Raw genomic sequence first — 27,411 nt, forward strand, 5'->3', positions numbered from 1 at the left:
GAAATCCCTGTTAACTTAAAATCCTCTTTCCCAGCTTTTAGAGCAGATCTGAGAAGTCCCAGGGTGAACTGCATGACATTTGACTTGATCCTTTCCCCCTCTGAGGAGAAGAGCAGGATGAAGGCAGAGATGAATATCAAGGATACCTTACCTGGTGGACAGGATGGATTGCTTTGTGCATTGCCTCCAGCCACCTGAAAGACAGTAAAATGAGAGGAACTCTCCTTTGGGGACTGGATAAGTATCATTCGGAGGGGCTTGCCCTTCTCCCTGGAAACCCATCTTTCAGACAGAATAGTCCTGAGACTCAGATATATTTCACGGCTGGAAGATGATGGTCGAAAGGCAACACATTCTTACGAAATTGGTATTACTGGATGGCAAAATCCCACCTCCGCCAGGCATATTTAAAATAAATTATTATCCTTCTCCTTTACCACTGTTTAATTAGTGACTAAGATAAAATTTCTTCACTCTTTATTTTTCCAAGGCATGTGAATTAATTACCACCAGCAGGGCTAGTAACGATTTGGTGTTAATAACTATAAGGCACTGGCTATTACAATATGGAAAGACTGGCAGTCACTGTCCTTAGCTCCCTCCCCAAGTGTTCCTTGGACAGAGTAGACACATTTAGTGCACCATTAGTGCTCCTACTTGAGGACTATATTTTCTTAGTCTTGTCTCCTTAGCCAGCTACCAGCCTATCCACCCCATTTGCCAATCTTTTAAATTTTCTTTTAAACCCTGTAACTTTCAATCAAACCATACTGCTTGCTCTTCTCCCCAAAGTTTGATTTATTTCCTCTGCCTTTTTCTGGTCCATTTCTTCTTTTGCACGCTTGTCTGATCCTGTGCCACACCCTTTGTAAACTCTGCCCTCATCCCCGCCTTGGGAGATCCTCACTCCCTACACTCAGTTCCTGTGCCACTTTGTCTTCTCCTATAGCACTTCTTAATGTTTCTTTGGCATTACAAATATTCAACCAAATGCCCTATCTTCTTAGTTCTGAGCTTTTTTGAGGGCAAGAATTGGCATTTAATCATACTAATAGTCTGTGGAGAACTGAAAACACTGTCTTGGGCACATTAGCTAACCAACAAATATTTTGTTCCTGAATTGAAATACAGTCAGGTTACCATCATCATATTTCCCTCTTTGTCCTTTAAAGCAACATGCATTTGAATCAATAATGTTCTACAAGTAGGAACAGTATCTTGTTTGTCTCGGACATTTCAGACCTAAGCTTCTCTTTAAGATTGGAACTGAGTCCAATTCCTCTTAAAGAAACACTCAACACCGTTGACCTCTTACCTTTTTGTCAGTCTCCCTTACTTCTACTCCATCCTACCTTCACCCTAAATTAGCAGCACTTACATTGCAGTTTTCAGTTGATTCACTGGATTGACCAGTGATCTCCATTCCCTTAGGGTGATACAGTGAAGTAATGATCATAAGCCACTAAATGCTTAGAATTTGTAGGCTACCCTCTTAGAAAGCCTGCATACCTCTACCCCTCCAGTTGGGTTGTATGCTTAAAAATGTCAACTGGATTCATTCCCCACAAAGCTACATTATTACTATTTATTTTGCTCATCTCCCTGTAGTGTGCTAAATTGCAACCCTACTACATTATTTTTATAGCTAGGACTATCAATCTGATGGGCTTAAAATATATAAACCTGGTAACTTAGGGAAGCTAGATGTGACCGTGACACTATTAAGCTTTTTTAGAAAATGTGGAGATGTAAAGTAAATGAGTTAGGAGAAGATGTTTCAGTTCTTTAGCAATTCTGATAGAAAAAAAAAAAACTGGGGGAATAATGAAGAACCCAACTTTTCATACCTAATAAAAAGATAGTTGATTGACTCACACTATAAACTTGCTATTCCCTTCTCTACTTCCAACCCCCAAATCAATAAGACTGCTATTGAAGAAGCATTCCTCCACCCAAAGTGAGACTGGTAAGATCACAGATTAATGAATTACCTTTTCATTTCTTGGTTTGAGGTTGCACAGAAGCAAAAGGTTCTATTTCCAGACTGAGGCACACAGTTAAACACAAATGGTTTTCCCAAACTGCTATCAATGCCAACTTCTGCACCTTCTAATTTTATTACTTCTAGAGGCGAACATTTTCCTTCATCCTGTAATTGATAAGGAAGAGGTTCAGCATGGGCACTGCAACTAAGCAGATAGGAGCGAACATGAGTGAAGAAAGGAGGACTGAAGTTATTTTTTTTATAATTGACTGTATGATCTGAAATGAAATTATAACCCAAATGAGTTTTTGTTGATTATGCTCCCCATGATATATTCCATGGAACTCCAAATCTCCAGCTATTATATTTTTCCACATCCCTTTTGAATACCCTCTATTAATATGCATTTTATTTATGCCAACTTGGGAAAGTATAGTTAATTATTAACGCCCATTTTTCCTATGAGAAAAACCATTAAAAGAAATTCACATTGGGATGCCTGGATGGCTCATTTGGTTAAGCATTCGACTTTGGCTCAGATCATGATCTCCCAATTCATGGGTTCAAGCCCCATGCTGGCCCTCTGCTGACATTTCTGAGCCTGGAGTCTTCTTCGGATTCTGTCTCTCCCTCTCTCTCTGCCCCTCCCACTCATACTCTCTCTCTCTCAAAAATAAATAAAACATTAAAAAAATTAAATTCACATTATAGGGGCATCTGGGTGGCTCAGTGGTTAAGTGTCCATCTTCAGCTCAGGTCATGATCTCGCGGATCATGAGTTTGACCCCTGCATTGGGCTCTGCACTGACAGCGTGGGGCCTACTTGGGATTCACTCTCTCCTGCTCCGTCTCTCCCCCAGTTGTGTGTGCACATGTGCACATGTGTGCACTCCATCACAAAATAAAGCTTCTTAAAAAATAAAAGAAGTTCACATTACAAAATATATGTGGTTGGTAGTGACATGAGATCTCTAGTTAGTTTCTACAATTAACGTGTACTCCATGCTTATTGCGTATGGCCCTCTTCTAAATTCTTCACATCTCTTATTTGGTTTTGCTTCACAAATGCTTACAAGGTAGTTGCTTTTATCATCTCTATTTTACAGATCAGGAAACTGCAGCACAGAGAGAATCAAGAACACTTTTCTTTAAATGACAGTATTTTAAAATACCACCTGTGTATGCAAGAGTAAAATAATTTTACAAGTAAATATTTTGTTATATTTATTTTACAATTATATCTCAAAACATCCTGTCCACTATTCATGTCCTCTCTAAAAATGACTATATTGTGGTTTAATTTATGTACCATAAAGTCACTAACTATATGCGTACAACTCAGTGATTTTTTTTTTAGGCAAGGTACAGAGTTGTGAAACCGTTGCCACAATCTAGTTTTAGAACTTTCCATCAATCTCCAAATTTTCTTTAAGCCCATTTGCAGTCATTTGCCACCCTTGCTCCTCCAATCATAGGTAATCACACATCTGTTTTCTATTCCTATGAATTTGCCTTTTCTAGACATTTCATATAAGTAGTATCATATACTATGTTCTTTGTGATTGGCTTCTTTTACTTAGTGTAATGTTTTCAAGTTTCATCCGCAGTGTAGCATTTATTTGTTCTTCATTCCTTTTTATTTCTGAGCTATTATTCTATTATACAGGTATGCATCATTTAGTTTGTCCATTCACAAGATAATGGCGATTTTTCTTTCAAGTTTTGGTCTATTTTGAATAATGCTGCTATAAACGTTTGTGTACAGGTCTTTGTGTGGACATATGTTTTCATTCTCTTTGGTACATTACTAAGAGTGAAAGTGTTGGGTCACATCGTAGGTTTAATTTTACAAGAAACTGCCAAACTATTTTCCAAAGCGGCTATACCATTTTACATTCCCACCAGTAGTCTATGAGTGTTCCAGATTCCCAACACCCTCACCAATAGTCTGTAGTGCTTGTCTTTTTGATAATAGCTGCCATCCTACTGGGCATGTAGTAGAATCTCCTGGTGATTTTAATTTGCATATTTCTAATGGCTGATGGTGTGGAGCATCATCCATACCAGAGGCTCTTAACCAGTTTTAGGTAACGACTTCCTTTGAGATGCAGATGAAAACCCTCTCACCCCTCCCCTAATACATTTATATGTGCACATATACACACATGTGTGCGTGTAAATACATGTGTGAGACATGTTACATGTATACACATGCATGGGTACATATAAAGACACATGTGTGTACATGCATATGCAGAAATTTTCTTGCTACTCATGGGTGGATGGAAACAAAAATATTCTTTGACCAAAAGTAATATCTCATAGTTGTATGGCACTTTAGTTTATAAAACATTTCCATGGGCTCTGCCTTTTCATGTTTTATAACTACTCTATAAAATAGGAAGCCACTCATCCCCATTTTCTAGAGGAAGAAACAGAGTTTCAATGAGATGCCCCAATATTACATAGAAATTGAATTTGGACACTGGTCTTCTGTCTCTGTCCTCGACACTACTTCTGCCATGTGTCTGGCTTCTTAGGCCATGGAAATTTGGGAGACTGCTGGATCTTAGATTCAGCATTTGAAGGCTATAATATTGAACATTTTAGGAGACACAGTATGTCCTGAAGCCACTAACTTTCCTGGAATAGAGACAGAGATGCAGAATTTCAGTCAGTTTTAGTAAATATAAAGAAAGTAGCACATGTTGTAATCATTGGACATGGTCAATACTATGATATTAAAAATCAGAAGAATATATTTGCATTTCCTTTAATAAGGATAAAGGCTTTACATGCCCATAATGGCTACTTATATCATTTTCACAGGAGCATTGCAAACTATAAAAAGATATGGGAAAACAAATGAAGCCTGGAAATTTTATTCTCATGAGAAGTGACAGATGTGCTCATTTACTAAGAGCAAACACTCACTTGGTTTGCTTTCCTTTGGGCCCATTTTATAGATAAGATGATATGTCAGTCTCAGCATTAGCACCACTAGGTTACTCTAGAGCTACCATGTTCTCCACATCCTTTGCTGTAAGAGAATGCAAAGGACTACATTCATATGGCATGTGACACAACCAAGAATAGTGCCTTAAGTCACTTATGAGGCTCTTTTTCCTCTGCTCAAATAGCAGCTATGTCAGAAGAATGAATGATTGATGAATGGGTTAGATTAAAAACTGAATGCTACCGTCTCTTACATGGCATCTAACACGGCCTGGATTCCATTTTGGCTACTCTCAGCTGCTCCTCATTGTCCATGATTATGAGCCTGCTGTGGCCCTGGGAGCAGCTGCAATAAGACCAGGCACACAGAGCCCACGTAGCGGGTGTGGTACTCTTGCAGCCGTGCTCATTCATCTTACTCTTTTCTCTTGGTTTCACCAGTCCAAGCACCTTTAAACTCCACTCTTGTGGAGATATGGGGTTCAGAAAAGGTTCTCTTTTAGTTGAATCCGAATGCTGCTTGGTCTGTGGTTCTGTATTCTCCAATCAAATGTTTTCTAGAGATAAACAACAATGAGAACCCCAATTTGTCTTACTGCCATGCCCTTGGGGTCTTTAACTCTTCCCTTAAGCAAAACTCAGTCCCTCAGTTTAATTCTTAAATGGGTTCTGTTTGAGTCTTTCCCTCTGGCTCTGCCAAAAGTCTGACTTATGTAGGTATTGAAAACAGCAAAGAATTTTTAAAGACTGGTTTCCCTAGGGGGCACCTGGGTGGCTCAGTCGGTTGAGCCCAACTTCAGCCCAGGTCATGATCTTGTGGATCACGGGTTGGACCCGCCTTGGGCTCTGTGCTGACAGCTCAGAACCTGGAGCCTGCTTTGGATTCTATGTCTCCTTCTCTCTCTGCCCCTCCCCTGCCTGTGCTCTGTCCCTCTCTCTCTCAAAAATAAATAAAAACATTAAAAAAAAAAGACTGGTTTCCCTACAGCTTTATATTCTCCTTTCCAAGGAATGGAAAGACTCTAGCTTCATTTTTTTATTCCTGAGCCAAATGAGAGATCCAGTTGCTTCATGGATACGAGATTGAGTAAAATAGAAATGATGCTGAATAGAATAATACCAAGGAATTGTTTAGTGAGGTCCAGAAGCTATCAACTGAGATAAAGGAATTTAGGCTGTTTATGCCAGGTGGCCTTGGATAATGTTGACAGTGTCTGTCATGGAAATAAGATTTCTACAGAAATGATTCCAAAGGTCAGACTGCTCAGAAAAGGGAAATAGTAAATAATAAGGACAAAAACCCAACCCAGAGTGAATCCACTTATAAATTAAATTATTTCTATAAAGAAAAATACAGACAAGGACATCTGTATCTGTCTGCAACCTGGGCTTTCTGGTAAAATAAAATTACCTACAGAGGTTTTTTTAGTTATTTGCTTTGGTCAAAATTTTGGTTTAAACTTGGCAGAAATATTTTGTGGTTGCGTCTCTTTTTTAAGGAGAGAGAAAAGGTAAGGACACTATACCAACATGTTTCATTTTATCTAAAGGCATAGCCATGAAAATCCATAAACTAAGAAGGAGGAAAAAGGCATCTTTAGCCAGAAAAAGGAACTGATAATTCTCAGTGGGGAAAACAGAGCCAAAATAAATTTAGAGGGAAAGAAAGCATGTCCTAAAGCAAAACAGCACATGAAAGGTACATAAAACACACATCTAGACTGCTATATTTAAAGCTAGCAGGTTGAAGCAAAATTGAGGGGTGAGTGCCTCTTGGAGCCTTATTAATGATGATCAGAGCCTTTTATCTGTAGGCAGCAGTTTGGAGGCTTCCCTACTCCCTGGTGTCTGAAAACCATCACTCTGATAGCTAGGAGGCGGTGGCCTCTGTCCATGTCATAGATGACTGGATCAGGAGGGCAGCAAAGCCTGCAACGGTAAGGAGAGATACAGGATGCTTTCGCTGGAGTAGCCTGTGTTACCTATCTCTGTTCTGATTAAATGGAACTTTTGACCCTAGGGACTGCATTCCCCTCATGACCCACTCAAGATTATTACATACATGTATGTATGCATTTGTTTACTTATTTATGCTTTCCTCTTTTCCCTCCAAGTAGGCAAGAAAGCATTGATGAAGAAAAGAGGACAGAGAATAAAGAGCATGCATGTCAAGACTCTTGTTTGTGGCTGGTACTGGGTTCTCTGTCAGAGCTTTGTGAATTTAACATTTCTCTTTTTGCTTTTTCAAGAAATGGAGATGATGTCGATTTTATTCCCCACAGTTGCAAGAACTCTTGTCTGAATAGAAGTGCGTTTCCTGCTCTTTCCCTACTTTTATAATGCCTGGCTGCCACCAACACCAGCAGAGGTAACTGGCTGCAAACTCAGAATTTTGTGCTTTTCTTTTCAGTTTGCTTGGAGTAGGGAGCCATGTTTTAGGAATGATAAATACAGGCTGGCAGCATCATGTTGTTTCCTGGCACCGGGGAGACTCCAGGCTCCAGGAAACACAAGTGGCTTTTGGGGCTGGAGGAGTTCATGTGCACACAGACCAATGCATTATGCTGCTCCCAGACAGACAGGCTTCCTGCTAGAAAGTCAGCTAAGTGGAGGGATGATAATGAAGTTGGAGTCTGAGCTGCCCATGCTTTACAGCTTTGAAGAGACACTTCTGGCCTCAGTCACATGTCTCATTTGTCACCATTTCCCTTGGCTCCTCAACTATCCCTTAGAGTAGAACAACTACCAACCAATGAGAACAGAAAGACTGTGGAATAGTTAATCTGAGTCATAGTCATGACCTTTTCCAAAGTTGTCAAAAAGTTACCAGGTTCACTGTAAAATCAAGATATTCTGCATCTTAAGCTCTGCAATTGAATGTTTGTCCTACAAGCTTTCTCTCTGAACTGAGCGTATTCTCAGTTTGTAGGTGGTTTCTGAAGCCAGACAGGCAAGTTACTTCAACTCTCTGTGTCTCTGTTTCCTTATGAAAGAGAATTTAGTTAATACATATGTAAAGTTTTCAGAACACTGCCTGGCACTTCATAAGTGATATATAAATGTTAACTTTCATTCTTACGTAGAAATTTGATGAAAATGAAGAGTAAGAACCTAGTATATTTGTTAACTGAGCATCTTTAATATGGATGTCAAAGTAACTTTATTTAAAATAAGTTCTTATATCTGTCTCTTTTTTTTCTCTCCAAGAATTACAAGTTACATGAACAAGGGGAAGGGCTTAAACTCTGGGAATCTCAGTGTCCTCATTTGTAAAATAGGGGTGAAAGCACCCTCCTTTTTGAGGATGAGAAGAGATCATCTGTGTAAAGTGCACATAACAATGAGGATTTTTCTTTCCTGTATCTGGGGTCCTATGTCAGTTTAAGTGCAAATGAAGTGTCCTTACACTATTGCTATGACTCAGGATGCTGTATGAGGAAAGTTCTGTTCCAGAACCAGCAGTGGTTATTACTGAGAGGAGGGCTGGGCTGGGCTGGGACATGGGTGGGGATGGGGCCGGAACAGAGGGAGAAGGTAGAAAAGGGAGGTAGTCTGGCAATTTCACTGTTTTATTTTGGAAGGGAGTTGTGATGATTTCAGTGGTTGACTTCTATGCCTGGATTCCTGTTAACCTGCCCCTCACTCAGGGATTCAGAGGAGTCAGTATTTGCCTCTGGTTATACTCATGCATAGAGTCTCCCACAGTCCATAGATAGAAGCTGCCTGTTGGAAGAGCCAGGTGCTTACTAATGGCTCTCCCTTCCTCTGTCCTGAGAGGCTGCTTTTTGGTCCAGTCATGCCTGGATTAACATCCTGGCTTTAATGAATTTCTCTCTCCTTACTGCCCTCTCTTGTTCCTTTCCTTTCTCCAACACCTACTGAGTGTGTCTGTACCTTCTGCCAGACTTCATGCTAAGTATTAAGACCCACCATGGGTTTTAGCCTTAGACTGATTTGCTAGTCTTCAGCCAGTCTCATTCTGGACAATGAATTCCTTAGCCCCTTTTCTGGTCATGTTCTTAGGCTCTGGGATTCCCAAACCTAATATGCTCATTATTACTCATGGTCTTTTGCCTACCTCATTCTGCCCTATTTTGACCCTCATTAGGAAAGGAGTGACCCAGTTCTTCTGAGAGGGAGTGTTCTGATCCTCAGTGGATTCAGATGTTTATCCACACACACACGATAGCATACTTAGCACTTCAGAGTTGAGGGAAAGTGTTTCTATTTCTCTAATCTCTTTGCAGATCTCCCCAAGCTTTTGTAATTTGGGGTATGTTATGCACTGAATGTTTGTGTCCTCCCCCAAGTCCAAAATCCATATGCTGAAATCCTAAACCCCAATGTGATGGTGCTAAGAGGTGGGGCCTTTGGGAAGTGATTAAGTCATGAGGATGGAACCCTCATTAATGATATTAGACAGTCCAGAGAGCTCCATTGCCCCTTCTGCTATGTGAGGACACATACAAAGGACACCATCTATGAATCAGGAAGAAGATCTGCACTAGACCCAAAATCTGCCAGCGCCTTGATCTTATACTTCCCAGTCTCCAAAACTGTGAGAAATGAATGTTTGTTGTTTAAGCCACCCAATCTATGGTATTTTTCTTATAGCAGCCTGAATAGACTAAGGCAGGATGATAACCTAAAGCAAGAATTCTGTTTTTCCTTTGAAATATCTCACTCCAAACTTGTACTTCATTCCTAGTGATAGCACTTTGATCCAAGGTCTTGGTCTGTCATGCCTATGTCACTACAGCAGCCCCCTGGCTGAGCTTCTCGATGCGAGCACAATCTTGACAATGTAATTTGAATGGCCTGACATCACTCACCTAAGGTCTGCTTCCATTGCACTTCCCATGATACTACTTGCCAGTTTATTGCCTCTGAGCTCCAGATTTATCCTTCATTGCCTGATTTGTGAAAATAGACCTGTGACCTTCATATTTTAATATTAATATTAAACATAAAATTATAACATTTTTCCTTTGCCAGCTGGCATGAAATTAAACCTTGCTACCACATACTTCTGGAGGGACACTGCAGGAAGAAGGGTTGTCCTTCCTAGTTCCTGTAGATTGTACTACATTTTTTCTCTATTCCTCAGCCTTTGAGATTTATTCTAGTGCTAAGTGCTTATAGGACATAGCTTCTCCAGGGTTCCACAGCTCTCAATTTGGGCATTGGTGGCATACTGGGGAGCCCCAGATACCAAGGCCTGTGTTCTAGCCCTCTCCTCAGCCCTGTGGAGCTGGCCGTGTAGGAAATGGCCCCCGGGCCTCAGAGGTACCTAAAAGTACACTAGGTTATTATAGAGGGAGACTTCCTCTGCAACTCCCAGTGTCAACAGCACCCACAGTGGCACTCCAGCATCTTCTATGTACCTAACTCACTCTGCATGGCCAAGTGTCAACCTCACCTCACCAGTGCCCTGGACGTTTGTTTCTGTGGCTGTTCTAATGCAGACACCAAGCTCTCTGGGCCTCACACCAGCAGCAGTGCTTGACACACTCAGTACTTCTGACTCACTGCATACCTGTCCAGCAGCCTTGGCTCACCTGAGCCCCAGGGGTTGTTTCTGCTAGCCCAGAGGCTAGGTACCAACTCTGGCCATGCCAAACCAGCAAAATCTTCCATCAACCAGTGACTGCAACCAACCTTCTCCGATGAGGCTTGTACCCCTATTTCCAAGTTAATGCTTCCTTGAGTACTCTCTCTTTCTACCTTAAGATTCCTTTTAGAGTTCTCTTTTTTTGTCTTTATAATTACTTTCCTATCATTGGTTAATTGTTCTTCATGTTAAACTTCTTCTGTTTAAATTACTGTGTGTGATGGCTAATTTTATATGGCAAAGTGGCTAGGCTATGTATGGTGCCTAGACCTGTGGTCAAACACTAATCTAGATATTGCTGCGATGTATTTTTTAGATGTGATTAACATTTAAATCAGTAGACTTTGAGCCTGGAGCCTGTTTCCGATTCTGTGTCTCCCTCTCTCTCTGCCCCTCCCCCGTTCATGCTCTGTCTCTGTCTGTCTCAAAAATAAATAAAAAACGTTGAGAAAAAAAAAATTAAAAAAAAAAATAAATCAGTAGACTTGGAGTAAAGCAGATGACCCTCCATGTAGTTAGTGGGCTTCATCCAGTCAGTTGAAGGCCTCAAGATAAAAAGATTGAGGTCTTCCAGAAGAAAGATTTCTGAAGAGATTGAGGTCTTCTGGAAGAAAGATTTCTGCCTTCAGACTCCAGTTGCAACATCAACTCTTCCCTGGGTGTCCAGCAGGACTGCCCTATAGAATTCAGACTTGCCAGCCCTTACAATGAGCCAATTCCTTAAAACCCCCTTCTGTGTGTGTGTGTGTATGTGTGTATATATACATAAACATATACACACACTTCCTGTTGGTTCTGTTTCCCTGAATAATACACTGTGCTATTTCTGTCTCCTCAGATAGATAGACTTATGAACAAATATAAAATAAGTAGTCAAGTCTTTCCTGCTGATTCCCAATACCCTCCATTACCTGACCCCATCATTTCTGTCAATTTCATTAATTGTCCTCAGCGTCCGTCCCAAGAACACAGCACTCATTCCTTCCCTGCCTGTCCTCCATTTCTCTCACCATTCATGTCCTCCTGTCTCTCCTCTTCCTGTTCATATTCTTGCCAACCTTCAAGGTTGGCTCTAATTCCTCTCCCTTCATGAAGTCTTTTTACCTCTTGGAGCCATCACCATTCTCTCTCTGCCTACAAAGAATGCCTGTGCCCTATCATTGAGAGCTAAATTATATTGCTTCATTTAGTTTGTGTGGATGTGGATGAGTGTGTGTGTATGTGTGTACGTACGTGTGTGTATGTGCATAGATGCATATATATGTGTATATGTTTATTGAGGTTGTATTTATTGAGGTTTAGTTCTTATTATGAACCAGGCACTGAGCTATATACTTTTAATTATTTAATATTTATTGAGGTTGAGTTCTTATTATGAACCAGGCACTGAGCTATATACTTTTAATTATTTAATCATCTCATCTAGGAGTTTTTTAGTCATATGCTCTTTGTATGGGCCTATTTATTCCTCTCACACTCAGTAAACAATTAAAATTTTTCTCTTTTTTTGAAGAACCAAATGAGATTAACAAATCAGAACTATGGTCTCTTATTTTTAAGTAAGATGCTGTAAGACTAGGGTACCCCCTTTTCAGAAGAAAAGCAACAGGTACATATGAGTGAGGGGAAAGAACGTGATATTTGTCAAACTCCTGTGAGAAATCTCTCTGTGCATCTGAAAATTATAGTTGCCTGCTGGTTTAGCATTTCTAATCAATAATAGAGAGAACCCTTCTCAATGAACCTGCCTCAGTTGAGATAGCCCATCCTGGGCTCCACTCTGAAATCCCAGGGAGGTGACAGAAAGGGTCAGAACACCTCCCCCATTTTGCATTAGTTGCTGTGTCATGTCCGCAGAGTTGACTGGGAGTTTCTAACAAACCCCTTTCTGTCCAGGTGAAGTAATCTGAATGGCTCAGATCTTTGGAAAATGGAAAATAAATTTCACCAACATACTGTTAAAAATAATACAGAAGATCTCTGAATGCTGTTTGGCCTTGTCTTGAGTGAAGAATAAAATGTCAGCAGACTGGCCCTGATTCTTCACATTTAAAAGGATTGTCTTAATACTCCTTGTTGATTGTGGCAAGGTTATAAAATAATCTCACTGTGAGGGCTGCATTATCCACATTCTACAAACCACGAAATGGCGACAAGTGAGGTTAAGTAATTTGACCAAGGAAATGCAGCTAATAGATGGTAAATCTAGGAGGTGAATCAAAACTTACTGAAGCACAGCATGAGACTGTCTCCATGAAATGAGATTTATTTCATAAAGGTCAGATTTACTATGTCCCATGCTCACATTCACCTGGGGAGGTCAGGGCTTTTGTTATCCTCATAGTTCAGGAGAAAGGCTTGGAAAAACTCAGTGAATTACCTGGGTCCACCCAGGTAGCAAGTTAGCAGGACTGAGGCTGGATCCCAGTCTGTGAGACCCAGGGCTGGTACTCTTAATCTCTTGTTCAAAAGACTATTTCATGTAGGTCTTATGGACCCAGGTAAATACAGGCTCCATTTGAGCAGAGATTATATGTTTTCCCCCAAAAGTAGCTAAGACAGGGCTGGATCCAGAGGAAGCGCTCAGTTACACACACCATGATCAAAGCAGACAACTGTTAAGGAGCCCATAGTCCTGGTATCCAGCATCAGTTTCTTTTAGGATAAGTGTGTTTTGCTGTGTTTCTTCACAGCTATTACATACTTCTCCAGAGACAAGTTTCCCTAGTTCTGTTTTCAGAAAACTTTCCCCCTTCATGGAATTGTGTGAAGACAAGCCACCGCTTGTCTGATGGCTTTGGCCGTTTTCAATTCTTGAGACTCCACCAAGTTATAAGATTGGTCCTGGAGGACATGCTACGCAGCACAGACAATGGCTAGAGCCAAAGGGTGGCCACGAAGATGGTCATATGCATGAAGGTGGTGCTGAGCAATCTGACCCCTAGTGCCCTGGTCGTGGCCCTGCTGCTTATGGAGTCCCTCACTCACTAGCTGTTACTCAAGAGTTGAAGGACACTATGGGCTATGTATCTCAATTCAAATGATCATGCACAGGGCTTTTGCCACTGCTAGCCTTTGATTAAGAGATTTCATTGATCATTAGTCCTTTCCCCATGGTGTGGGCAAAGAAAAACAACATAATGGAAGAGGTATTCTAACTGCTGACTAGACCACAGCTTTGGGATGATATGTTGGTTTAACGTGTTACACATTTGCACAGAAGTAGAATTGACTAGGTATTAATTTTCTCTTCAGTGGAAAAACATTAAAACCTCAATGCTAAATGGAATTTTCTTATAAAATGTTTTAGGCTCTGCACTCACACCATGGAGCCTGCTTGGGATTCTCTCTTCCCCCTCTCTGCCCCTACTCTGCTCACACTCTCTCTCTCAAATAAATAAGCTTTAAAAAAGGTATATTAAAATGTTTTAGCTCTCTAAGCTGCACTTTTATTCTCCTGCATATAAAAAAGATGAAATGTGCCCCATTTTTATAGCTTAGCAATACTATTCTTGGGATTGGAGACTGTGACTTATTGGAAATATTACTGAATATAACAGCAAAAAGAATAGGTCTCTTTAATTTCTTCCCATTTGTTCCAAAGATTGTGCTAGATACTTTTTTATATCTGTTATTTTACAACAATATCCCTGTATGATATTGTATGGTGTTATGTATAGATCCTTCTATGCCAATTTGAATTATGCAAATTTTGAGTAGTATTATGTAAACATCAAACACAAAATCAGAAATAAGGTGAATACTCCCAAACTTAAAAATTGACAGGAATTTCAAAACTTTTGGACCAAGAGAACTCTCTGTTGTCTTGAGGTAGTGTTCCTTTAGCTGGTAATTAGAATTCACCATTCTCTGTCAAGATTAGTCTTGGATTCTGTCCACTCTTGGGAAAACATTCCTTACATAAAATGCAGTTGTCTTGAATTGTAATGCCAGAGAGCAAAGAGCAGTGCAGTTCATTCCTTGCACATGGTGAGCAATTAGTAAATGATCATTTAGTGGATTTAAACAGGATGAAAGTGGTCAGAAACAAGCTAGTTAGTCCTTCACCTTTGGAATGTGAGCCCGACCACTCTCTTTTCATCCTTTCCTAGCTCAAGGACAAGGTTTACATTTCTGGCTGAGGAAGCTTGGTAACCTTTGATGTCCAGCCAAGCACCACTACGTGGCTTTAGGTTTATCTTGTCGATCTTGCTCTTAGACTCCTTCCTCCCTCCTCTCCTTCAGAAAAACAGCACATGTGTGAAGGCTTTCTGTACACAACTTTTTATTCTCAAATAATTGTATATCCATGGGAAATCAAGGAAATGTGTACCCTTCACTCATTCCTCCTGGCGTGCACGCACACACACACACACACACACATGCTAAGCATCTCATAGAACGATAGTAGTACAGATGTTTCTGAGGGGCAGTAGCTCACTGGGTTTAAGTTCTGAGGAAGAAGTCTACATTGAGATGCAGTTACCCTCTCCTCAGGACTCAGTCTGGGATGGGCATCATAGGCTTGCCACCCATGCCATCTCACAAAGCCCCACACGCAGAAGGATGCAATCAGCATCTTGAACCTCTTAAATATTTTATATTTGGATTTACGTTTGTAAGTGAAATAAGATGAACAATGGGGTATGTGCCAGGGGCTTGGAGCCTCTGCACACATGTGGTTCTACCTCCCTGCCTCTGTGAGACAGAGTGTTGGCCTCCTGATCCTGCCCAGACACCACTGCTGCCTTCCCTTGCTGCGGGTGCTGGGTGTGGATGCCAGAGTGTTGGGTCGAATGGAAGGTATCTGGTGCCTGTGAGGGTCTGCACTTGCCTGGCAGTATCCTCATGTTTGAGAGAGTCATTTTATATTAAATAATACAAAACATCATGGCAAGTCAAGACAGAGATGGCTGAAGAAAGAAAAAGCTTCTAAACTGCATTTTGAACAAAGGGCCATACGTTTTCATTTTGCACTGGACCCCACAAATTAGATTGCCATCCCTACTTAAAACTATTTTATAGCCCAGCCTATTTTGTAGCCCATGCCTACAAGAAATCTAGGCATGAAGATGAATTTTTATCAGTGAATAGGAAGCACAAGGAATATTTGTTTGTCCAAGGCAAAAAAAAAGGTCTCCACTAACACCAGAGCAATCTTGCTAAAGCACATTCTTACCAAGTCAGAGACTGACCTAAAACCTGCAGCATTGCCTGCTCGTAGAATATCCTCCATAGCCACAGCCTGGCCCTGGGCTCTCTGTAAATAGTCTATCCTCATCTTATCTTCTGAACTTCATGTTTGGCTAGACCTTGGTTCAAATCTGTGCTTGTTTCCGACCAAATGCAGTTCATACTTTCCTAGTTGTGTGCCTTTGCTCAAGCCATTTTATTTTCCTGAAATGTCATTTTACCCATTCTTAGAGGCCAAACTGTCACTTCTCTCCTAAAGCTCCCAGCCTGTGCCTGCCTCAGTGTCTTTGCACTTCTTCCCCCTACTCATGTGGCTCCTTTTCTAGATCTTCTACAGCTAGATCCATTGTGTCACTCAGAAGGCCATCTTTCCAGAGAGGTCTGTCTGAAGACCTGCTCTAAGCTAACCTCCATTTCATCCCATTCCTGTTCCATTAGTTGTAGTTATCACTATTTAAATTAATTTTGGATATTTAATTGTTTTACTAGTGCAATGATCATTTCTCCCAGAAGAGTAAGGGCCTCTTTTGCCTTCTTTACTTCCACAGGCCTTAAACCATGCCTGGCATGTACTTGTTGAATAAACGGCTCTTTCCGTCCTCCTAATATTGTAGCATACTGCATGTCATATTTTCCTTACATGTTTTCCTCCTCTTTTCATGCTATGAGCTTCTCCAGGGAGGGGAAGAATGCTTTATTCTTATCCTGCACAATGCCTAGGAGGGCCTAGGCTTCAGTAAGTCTTCACTGAATGCATATATAAAAATAAATGGTGCAGAGGCAGAGCATTTCTTTTCTCTTTCAGAACAACTGGACACAGCATTAAGCCAGAGAGATCAAAACTAATTGCTGGAACGAGCAGCACATGCCATTTAGCATTCATTGCATCTGTACCAAGGGCAGCCTTGGAAAAGTGTGTAATCAACTAACAGCACATGGTATCCAGAATGACCTCTGTGCTCATTACAATGCTATTCTCTTCAGGCAATTGGTTGCCTTTGTGGCCTGTGGGATGAAAAGCTTCCCAAAATAGAGACCCGGGATGAAGTCTAGTTCTGATGGGAGGGAACAGAGCTAGAGGGCGCCTTCTTTATGAGCATCGGGCATCTGTGTTATTCTTATAGCAAAGTAGTTTGGTTTTTTTATTATTGATAAAAATGGAGATACTAACCCACAAATCAGTGTGGGGATCTAGGGAGTGTGAAGAAGGTAAGGTGTGGCATTAGTCGAGAGTGACAAGTTTGGGGCATAAACGGGACCATTAAATCAAAGTGGTGTACATAAAAAAACAGAAAAGCGATCTGTTCTGGCTCTCTCAGGCAAGGGGAAAATGAGGCCTGCCAGCCGGGTTGAGGTGAGGCTTCCTAAATGCTATGACAAAAGTCTGGAGCAATAAAAGACCCCCAGGCAAGGGAGAACAGAGCAATGACATGCAAGCCTGCAAGCCAGGGATTTAGAGGCCAGAGAGGGGATATGCACTGTTCTGAAACTCATTTGCACACTCCCCTCTTCCTTACCCCGCAGAAGGGCTTCTCACCCTAAGATGCTGAACCCCTGGGTTCCCCATGAGCACTCCACACTGCCTATGGTGTAAGAGAGGAAGTCTCGCCTCCTCCCTCAACTACTGGGTGTGGATTCAATTACTAGGGAGAGTTAAGGATTCAAAGAGGGTTTCTTGGAGGGGAGGGGCAGTGTGTGGCACACACAGAAAAACACAATGAGGCAAAATGTGGGGCAGCTGGGAATCAGTCTTAGGAGGCTGAGATTGACTGTGGGTGCTGTTGGAGAAAGGTGTGATGAGCTGGGGTGCTGGAGCTAGTGTTGGGGAGGTGACTTTAGGGAAATCCAATAAGGTCCTGGAAGCTTTCGTGGAGTGAAGGCTTATTTTAGTCTTTTCCCCGGGAAGGAAATGCCTATTTTGTGTACAGGGCAGGATGGCTGGTCTCCCATGGGATTTCCCCCCTCCTTGGGTCTTCAGTCCTCAAGCTGGCATTCTAGACAGCTCTGGGCTTTGGTGCAAGGATGGTGGGCAGAGGCCATGGTATGAAATCTTGCCTATAGGAATGTCTCATTGAAATAGCAAGTGGAGGCCTGGCCTTCGGGTGGCCTGAAGGGGTGCAGGATGGTGCTTGGAAAGGTCTGACAAATGCTGCTCGGTTAAAAAGGTTATTACTTTCCTTCTCTTTTCTGCTACAGAGAAAATCATTCTTGTTACTCCTTCTAAGAAGGAAATTCTACAGAGCCTGGAACTAGACCACAAGCACATTTTCACCCTCAAAGGCATTCACTTTTGTGCCAGCTGCTGTCTCGGGCCTTGCTTTTTCCATTCTTTATGACAGTATAAAACCAAAGAGTTTGCCTTTTGACTTTTTCAGTCTGGGCTCTGAGTTGTTGTTGTTCTGTTGCTTTTTCCCATTGGCTAGATGTTTCCGGTTGGTGAGTAAATTATTTATTTGTCAAATCAGTTACCTAGTAAAGAAGCACTTGCTTCCTAGGACTGATGACTCTAGTGTGCCAAATAGTACCCAGGGGTTCCAGGTCCTGCCAAAACAAAGAATGGTTTAGGAGCTAGGGGAATTTGGCAAGTCCTATCAGCCCTACCTCCAAAATATATCTCCAGTGTGTCCCCTTATTGCAGCTCTGTGCTGCCACCATTACTCTTGGACAGACCTACTTTGTCTGGATCACTGTAATAGCATCTCAGCTAGCCTCCCAGTTCTACCCTCCATCCCGTCTTCACGCCATTCTCCACTCAGAAGCCATAGGCATTGGATTAGTTTGCTACTGCTGCTGTAGCAAATTTAGCAGCTTAACACATGATACGTTTATTTTCTAATGGTTCTGGAAGTCAGAAATCTGAAATCATCTTCATTGGACTAACATTAGGGTGTTGGCAGGGCTGTGTCCCTTCTAGAAGCTCTAGAGGAGAATCCTTTTCTTACCTTTTCCAGCTTTAGAGGCTGCTTGCATTCTTAGTCTCATGGCCCTGCCTCACTTAAACCTCTGCTTCCTTTGTCATTGAGTCTGACTTTCCCATCTCCCAGTGATGGTGATCCTTGTGATGACACTGGGCCCACCCAGAAAATCCAGGATAATCTCCCCATCTCAAGACCCTTGACTTAATCACACCACAGTGTTCCTTTTGCCAAGTAAAGTAATATAGTCACAGGTTCCAGGGATTCAAATGTGGGCATCTTTGGGTTGGGAGCACGGTGTGGGGAACGGGATACATTCTTCTGCTTACCCAGGCATCATACCATCCACCTGGTAAAGATCCATGACTTCCCATTGAGTGTAAAATAAAATCCACACTCCCAACACCTGACTTACAAGACACTGCCCACCTCTCAAGCCATTTTTTAGCCAGCCTTTCCCTGGCTCTCTGCTCCTGTCACATGGCTTATGCCTGCTCTTCTTAAAACCCTAGACCCTCTCCTTTTGTGGATCCTAGTGGTTGTTATTCTCTGACTGGACACATAGCTGTTTGTTCTCTGACTTTGAGTCTTTGGCCAAATGTCACATTCTCTGAAGGCAAGAATATAGCAGAAGTGTTTCCAATTATGGAATCCACTTTATTGTAAGGAAGGAATATAACATTAATTGTGTGACTAGAACCTTTTATAGTTTAATCCTCAAGTGCCCCATTTGTCAAGCATTCTGGGTCCAACTTGACAGAAGAAATGACTGAGGCTTAAGTAAATTACCTAATTTACAAGGCTAGTGAGTATTAGAGTGGAATCTGAATACAGCCTGTCTGACACTAAATCCAGTACAATTACTATTGTACATACCTGTATATTAAGATAGTGTAACCAATAGGAGAAAGCCTGGGCTGTGAACTTATACTTAAATTCTGACAACACCACTTAGTAATCGTGTGACTCTAAGTAAGTGCCTAGTCTTGGTGAAATTCAGTTTCCACATCTCATATCTTTGTTAGGAAGAGTGAATGAAAAAAGATATCCCAAGTATGTAGCACAATGCCTGGTAGTAAAGTAAATGCTAGCAAATAATAGGTGTAAAATATTATTAATAGAAACCTACTCAAGAAGAGGCATTTTTTGCTTTTTTGCTTCCCTCTACTTTAAAAGAAACTTGAGTGAAAAAATAAATAATCTAATTTAAAAATGGGCAAAAGACATGAACAGACATTTCTCCAAAGAAGACATTCAGATGGCTAACAGACACATGGAAAGATGCTCAACATCAGTCATCCTCAGGGAAATGCAAATCAAAACTACAGTGAGATATCTATCACCTCAGACCTGTCAGAATGGCTAAAACCAACAACACAAAAACAACAAGTGTTGGCAAGGAGGTGGAAAAAAAAGGAATTCTCCTGCACTGTTGGTGGGAATGCAAACTGGTGCACCCACTGTGGGAAACAGTATGAAGGTTTCTCAAAAAATTAAAAATAGAATTGCCATATGATCCAGTAATTCTACTACTGGGCATTTACCCAAAGAATATAAAAACACTAATTCAAAAATATATATGCACCCCTATGTTTATTGCAGCATTATTTAAATTGCTAAATTATGGAAGCAGCCCAAGTGTCCATCCATAGATGAATGGATAAAGAAGGGTGGTATATAATATATATACATATATGCAAACATATAACACACATACATACATACACATATTTACTGGAATATTACTCAGCCATAAAAAATGAAATCTTGCCATTTGCAACAACATGGAAGGATCTAGAAGGTACGATGCTAAGGGAAATAAGCAGTCAGAGAAAATTACCATGTGATTTCACTTGTATGTGGAATTAAAAAAATGAACAAAGAAAAAAGAGACAAATAAATAGACTTAAATATAAAGAACACACTAATAGTTACCAGAGGGGAAGTGGGTGAAATAGGTGAAGGAGATTAAGAGTACACTTATTATGCTATGAAACTATAGAACACTTACGAAGGAAATTGAAGAGGATGCAAAGAAATGGAAAAACATTCCATACTCATGGATTGGAAGAACAAATATTGTTAAAATGTCTATACTACCCAAAGCAATCTACACATTCAGTGCAACCCCTATCAAAATAACACCAGCATTTTTCACACAGCTACAAAAAACAATTCTAAAATCTGTATGGAACCAGAAAAGACCTTGAACAGCCAAAGTAATGTTGAGAAAGCAAAACAAAGCTGGAGACATCACAATTCTGGACTTCAAACTGTATTACAAAACTGTAGTCATCAAGACAGTATAGTACTGGCACAAAAACAGAGACATAAATCAATGGAACAGAATAGAGGACCCAGAAATGGACCCATAACTATATGGTCAACTCATCTTCAACAAAGCAGGAAAGAATATCCAATGGAAAAAAGACAGTTTCTTCAACAAATGGTGTTGGGAAAACTGGACAGCAACATGCAGAAGAATGAAACTGGACCACTTTCTTACACTGTACACAAAAATAAATTCAAAATGGATGAAAGACATGAATGTGAAACAAGAAACTATCAAAAAATCCTAGAGGAGAACACAGGCAGCAATCTCTTTGACCTTGGCCATAGCACCTTCTTACTAGACACGTTGCTGGAGGCAAGGGAAACAAAGGCAAAAATGAACTCTTGGGACTTCATCAAGATATAAAACTTTGCAGAGCAAAGGAAACAATCAACAAACTAAAAGGCAGCCTACAGAATTGGAGGAAATATTTGCAAATGACATATCAGATAAAGGGCTAGTTTCCAAAATCTATACAGAACTTATCAAACTAAACACCCCCAAAATAAATAATCCAGTTAAGAAGTGGGCAGAAGACATGAATAGACAGTTTTCCAAAGAAGACACCCAGATGGCTAACAGAAATACGAAAAGATGCATAACATCACTTATCCTCAGGGAAATACAAATCATAACCACACTGAGATGCCACCTCAGACCTATCAGAATGGCTAAAATTAACAACTAAGGAAACAACAGATGTTGGCGAAGATGTGGAGAAAGGGGAACCCTCTTACACTCTTGTTGGGAATGCAAACCGGTGCAGCCACTGTGGAAAACAGTGTGAATTTTCCTCAGGAAGTTAAAGATAGAGCTACCCTAAGACCCAGCAATTATACTACTAGGTATTTATCTAAAAGATATGAAAATACTGACTCAAAGGGGCACATGCACCCCAATGTCTATAGCAGCATTTTCAGAGCCAGATTATGGAAGGAGCCCAAAAGTCCATTGACTGATGAATGGGTAAAGAAGATGTGGTATGTATATATATATATATATATATATATATGTGTGTGTGTGTGTGTGTGTGTATACATATATACACACACACACATATATATACGTATATATGAATATATAATGGAATATTACCCTACCATCAAAAAATTAAATACTGCCATTTGCAATGATGTGGATGGAACTAGAGTATATTATGCTGAGCAGAATAAGATAGAGAAAAACAAATACCATATGATTTTACTCATGTGGAATTTAAGAAACAAAACAGATGAACATAGGGGAAGGGAAGGAAAAATAAAATAAGATAAAAACAGAGAGGGAAACAAACTATAAGAGACTTAACTCTAGAGAACAAATTGAAGGTTGCTGGAAGGGAGGTGGGTGGGGGATGGGTTAAATGGGTGGTGGGCATTAAAAAGGGCACTTGTTGTGATGAGCTCTGGGTATTGTATGTAAGTGATGAAACACTAAATTCTACTCCTGAAACCAGTACTACACTATATGTTAAGTAACTTGAATTTAAATAAAATCTTAGAGGGGTGCCTGGGTGGCTTAGTGATTTAAGTGGTTAAACATTCTAGTTTGGCTCAGGTCATGATCTCACAGTTTGTGGGTTTGATCCCCATGTCTGGCTCTGTGCTAACAGCTCAGAGCCTGGAGCCTGCTTTAGATTCTGTGTCTCCTTTTCTCTCTGCCCCTCTCTTGCTGGTACTCTGTCTCTCTCTGTCTCTTAAAAATAAATAAAATGTTAAAAAAATAAAATGAAATCTTAGAAGAAAAAAATAGAGTACACTCATTATGATGAACACTGACTAATGTATAGAATTGTTGAATCACTGTATTGTACACCTGAAACTAGTATACCACTGTATGTTAATCATACTGGAATTAAAATTTTAAAAATAAAAGAAGCTTGAGTGAGAAAACTTGAAAGAAATGCCCCTGGTTAATAGTGTCCCATATTTTTTTCTTAAATGTTTTTAAATGTTTTATTTATTCTTGAGAGAGAGACAGAACATGAATGAGGGAGGGGCACAGCGAAAGAGGGAGACACAGAATCCAAAGCAGACTCCAGGCTCTGAGCTGTCAGCACAGAGCCCGACATGGGGTTTGAACTCACGAGCTGTGAGATCATGACCTGAGCCGAAGTCGGACGCTCAACCGACTGAGCCACCCAGGCACCCCTAGTGTCCCATATTTTTATCATTACTTCCTGTCACAAATGTTCTCAAGCTGAAACTCACTGAAGTGGGTTCCCCCATCAGTAATGAACATTTTGTAAGTCACTCAAAATCTACAGGAAAGAGTCAATTTATCAGTGCTGAAATTATGTTCTTTGGGGACACGAGAAGTAGAGGATTGAGAAATCTTCCAAGTGGGTGAGAGAAAATGTCCTGAGACCCAGCAACTCTTGTTTCCTCATGAGATTGTCTCCCTAGTGATTTCCAGAAAGCTACATTTTTCCTATCCCACCAGGAGGGTAAATAAAGCATTTATCCTAAACTCCCCTGCTAACAATTTCCTTTCTAGCTAATGCTTTATGCTGCCATGCTTAAAAGACAGATCTGTAAAAAAAAAATGTTACTCTGAATATGTCATATCCTTGCTTAAAGCCTCCAATGAGCCCTCATAACTTATAGAATAAAGCCCAAACACCATTCATTGTTTAATAAGGCTCTCTACCATCTCATTCTGATCTACTTTTCAGCGCTCTATTTCTTGGCACTCTTCCCCATTCCATCACTACTTCCTCAACACACCCTCTGCTTCATAAACAAGGTGCTGTTAGTTGCTCTTCATTCTCACACTGGGAATTAACTGCAAGAATGTAGACAGGTTTATGTTCACAAGAGCACCATGAATGAAATTTATCCCCACATCTTCTACAGATCAGGAGAGTTCCTAATGTGGTCTAAGATCTCACCAGACCAAGATTTGGATTCACGAAATCCATGGGTAGTAAATACCTTTTTAGGCAGTTAAGATGGTATAGAAAATGCCAGCAAAAACAAAAAGCTTTAAAACTTGTACAAAGTGTCAATTCATTGGGGCACCTAGGTGGCTCAGTTGGTTAAGTGTCCAACTTCAGCTCAGGTCATGATCTTGCCATTCAAGACTTCAAGCCCCATGTCAGGCTCTGTGCTGATAGCTCAGAGCCCGGAGCCTGCTTCTGATTTTGTGTCTCCCTCTCTCTCTGCCCCTCCCCTGCTCATGTTCTGTCTCTTTCTCTCTCAAAAATAAACATTAAAAAAGTTAAAAATAAAGTGTCGACTTATTGATTGATAACCAAATAGCTAGTCTGTCCTCACGGAAAATTTTCAACAAGAGTCAGAAATTATATCTCTGCTTTCTTGTGTAGAAGGTGTCCTAAGAGATAATGCCTAAGTTTCAGATATTCATGACTCCTTTCTTTCATTTCAATTTAACATTTGTTGAACACCTACGATGTGTAGGCACTTTCTTAAAGACACAGGCACAGAAGTATGGAGGTGGAATAAGTTAATTATAATCTGCAGATACTGACACGGTCTTATGAAGGAGGCCATATTTTGGCATCTATAGATGTTGGAGGGTAAGACAGCCAAGGAACGATGTGAGAAATGGCACAGGAATTGCAGCGAAAGAGTATTCTGGGGTAGCAGCAACTAGAAGAGGCTAGATGGAGCAGAGTTAAGCACTAAGGAAAGCTACATGGGTTAAATCTGGAAGTTGGACTCATGTTACGGAAACTCTAAATGCCAGGCTGAGGAGTTTGACTTTGTTTATGAATAGTAAAGAATTACTGGAACTTTGAACAGAGAAGTGACACAATCTCCAATTACTCGTAACAAAATATAGAGAAGAGTTAGCTGCATGTTTCAGATGCAAGGAGTGATTTACTTTAGGGGTTTCTGAAAGAACACGTTTCCTAATTTCTCTCTGATCAAGTATAAGTTCAAAAGAGTGTGTTCCTGAACAAAATACAAGAAAAAAAGAATTATGCTATCTGAAAGTCTACATTTACTTTTTTATGTTCCACAGAATTTACAAGAATGTCAACAGAATATTTATGCATGGTTAAGATGAACAATATTTAGATGCAAAGTTTATAAGAACCTGAACAAAGGAAAAAATGTTTTAAAAACTGCCACTGGGTTATGGATGAAAAGGGCCATTGTAGTAAATTTATCAGTCAATTTCAAAATAAGAGCCTACAATTACATTTAGGAAAGTCGTATTTCATGGAAATGCAGGAGCACTCTGACCTTTGAATCTACACTGAGTTCTAGCTAAGCCAATTATTAGCTGCATAAACGTGGGGAATATGTTTTCCCTCCTAAGCCGCAGTTTTCTCATCTGTAAATGTGACTAATAATGTCAACTACATAAGTGAGTTATTGAAATTAAAACTTTGTTAAGAGCTTAACAGAGTCCTATTTGCTCATAAGAAACCCTTAATAAATATTTGCCATTTTTACTTTAATACCTGCCTTCTGTTTTTTAGTAAAACTTGACAATGAAAAAACAATCATCTTTCGTATTTCACTTCCCTATTTTTCTGTTAATTTGGGTTTTATAAGGAACAGAACAGTTGGTTCTCATTATTCACGAATTCCATATTTGTGAATGTGCATACTTACTAAAATTTACTTGTAACCCCCAAATTAATACTCATAGCACTTTCATGGTCATTCATGGTCATGTGTAAAGTTGCAAAATACTGAGTTGTCTTGTGTGCCCAGCTGAGGCTGAACAAAGTAATGCTCTGTCTTCTCGTTTCAGCTCTTATTTTGTAAACAAGTGTCCTTTTCCTGGTATATTTAGGCCATGTATTTTGTGTTTTTACATTTTTTCATTTTTGTTTTGTTACTTTGTGTGTGGGTAATTTTGTTCTCATTGAATTGTTGGCACGAGTTCCTAAGTGCAAGAAGGCTATGACGTGCCTCATGGAGAGCTTGTCAGAGCTTGTCATCTGCATTAGATAAGCTTCATTCAAGCCTAAGTTACAGTGCTGTAAGACTGCAAATTCAATGTTAACAAATTAACAGTAGATATTAAAGTATATTTAAACAGAAACACACATAAAACAAGGTTGTATACTGATAGGTTCAAGAAAAGTGTTGTGACCAGAGGCATATGGGAACCTAACCTTGTTTCCCCTAGGAGGAATGGTTCAGTATTCACTAATTCAATGTTTGCAGTTGTCACAGAACATAACTCCTGAGAATAATGAGAGTTGACTGTATTTTTGAAATTCATCCTTTTAACAATGAGTACAGTAATCAATAAACGCAAGAATATGTACCTTTGCAAATATAAAAATATTATTTAAAATTTCTGGCAACTTGTTATTTCTTGGCCATTTTATATGGCACAATTATACTAATTTCATTAGCTTATGCTTTTATAGCTCTTTGTTATAGTCTCCTAATTTTATACTATCAATTTCATGAAAAATCAATTAAAACAATATATAAAGGCTAGTGTTTTCATTATTTTACTGCTTGGATGTTTGTTTCAGGCTATTTATGTCTTAGTAACCTTCAATTAAATTTCTGTTTGTATTTAACTTCAATGGTTGAGCTTTTTGAGTAACAATCACAAAATCCTGATAATAGTGGTATTAATAGAAACCAAATACATCTTTTAATAGTGAGAATGTCATTCTTAGTGAACCAGCAGGAAAGGCTGTGTCTAGATTCTTCTTGTGAAAACTCAGACACAGAAGCCCAAGGGCTATGTGCTCATAGATCAGCAGGAGAGTCTGGCTCCAATACCACGTTGTAATATAGATTTCTTTCGTCTCAGGCAGTTTAATATTTTAGAAAAGATCCATAGAGAAAGATCATTTTCAGAAATTTGTTTTTGTTTCAACAATGTTCCTTAAGAGAAATTCATTATTTTAACTTATCTATAGTTATTTTCTAGGCTTTAAATTCTTTAATTTGTCTAAGAACAAAGTTCTTTAAGTTCTTTAATTTGTTCTTAGACAAATTAAAGAATTGTGGACACTATGCTCTATACAATAGCCCAATGTGTTCATAAAGAGAATTGAAAATGTTAATTAATAAACTTTGCCATTTAAACAAATTGGCCTTTGGCAGTCAATTAAAAAATTTGAAAAGCACATTACCCAAATTGATTAAGACCTTGCTATCCATGGTATGTACAGCTCAGAGACTGAGATGCAAGAAGAAAATAATAGAATTTCTATTTTTAGAACTTTATCTACAAATATAATTTTAATTGAGCTTTATTAATATTTAATATATAGCTTGTCCCTGCTATATATTGTCATGTAGCCTGTAGTTCAGGTAGTTACTAGCTAGGAACATGCACCCACGTTTCCACCTCCCAAGGGCAGCGTGTGCGTTCCATACTGGGAGGCATTAACTGCATACCCACGGCTGTGTGTTCACTCTCAGCATATTGCAATGTTAAATTAGGATGTGGGTAAGGGAATTAAGAAATTAGATTA

At 39.9% G+C, this 27,411-nt stretch overlaps 1 protein-coding gene across 1 annotated transcript in view; it reads right to left on the minus strand.

Moving 5' to 3' along the window:
- Positions 1-27,411, minus strand: part of LOC122491806 — a 123,831-nt gene that overhangs the window by 13,123 nt on the left and 83,297 nt on the right. Inside the window, exons 9-10 of the mRNA XM_043595046.1 lie at positions 1,992-2,149; positions 152-194 (exon numbers count right to left, since the gene is read on the minus strand). Of these exons, the coding sequence (XP_043450981.1) occupies positions 152-194; positions 1,992-2,149 (201 nt within the window). The remainder of the gene's footprint in view (positions 1-151; positions 195-1,991; positions 2,150-27,411) is intronic.

The sequence above is a fragment of the Prionailurus bengalensis genome, chromosome A1, assembly GCF_016509475.1.
Source record: "Prionailurus bengalensis isolate Pbe53 chromosome A1, Fcat_Pben_1.1_paternal_pri, whole genome shotgun sequence".
In the NCBI taxonomy this organism is placed as follows: domain Eukaryota; kingdom Metazoa; phylum Chordata; class Mammalia; order Carnivora; family Felidae; genus Prionailurus; species Prionailurus bengalensis.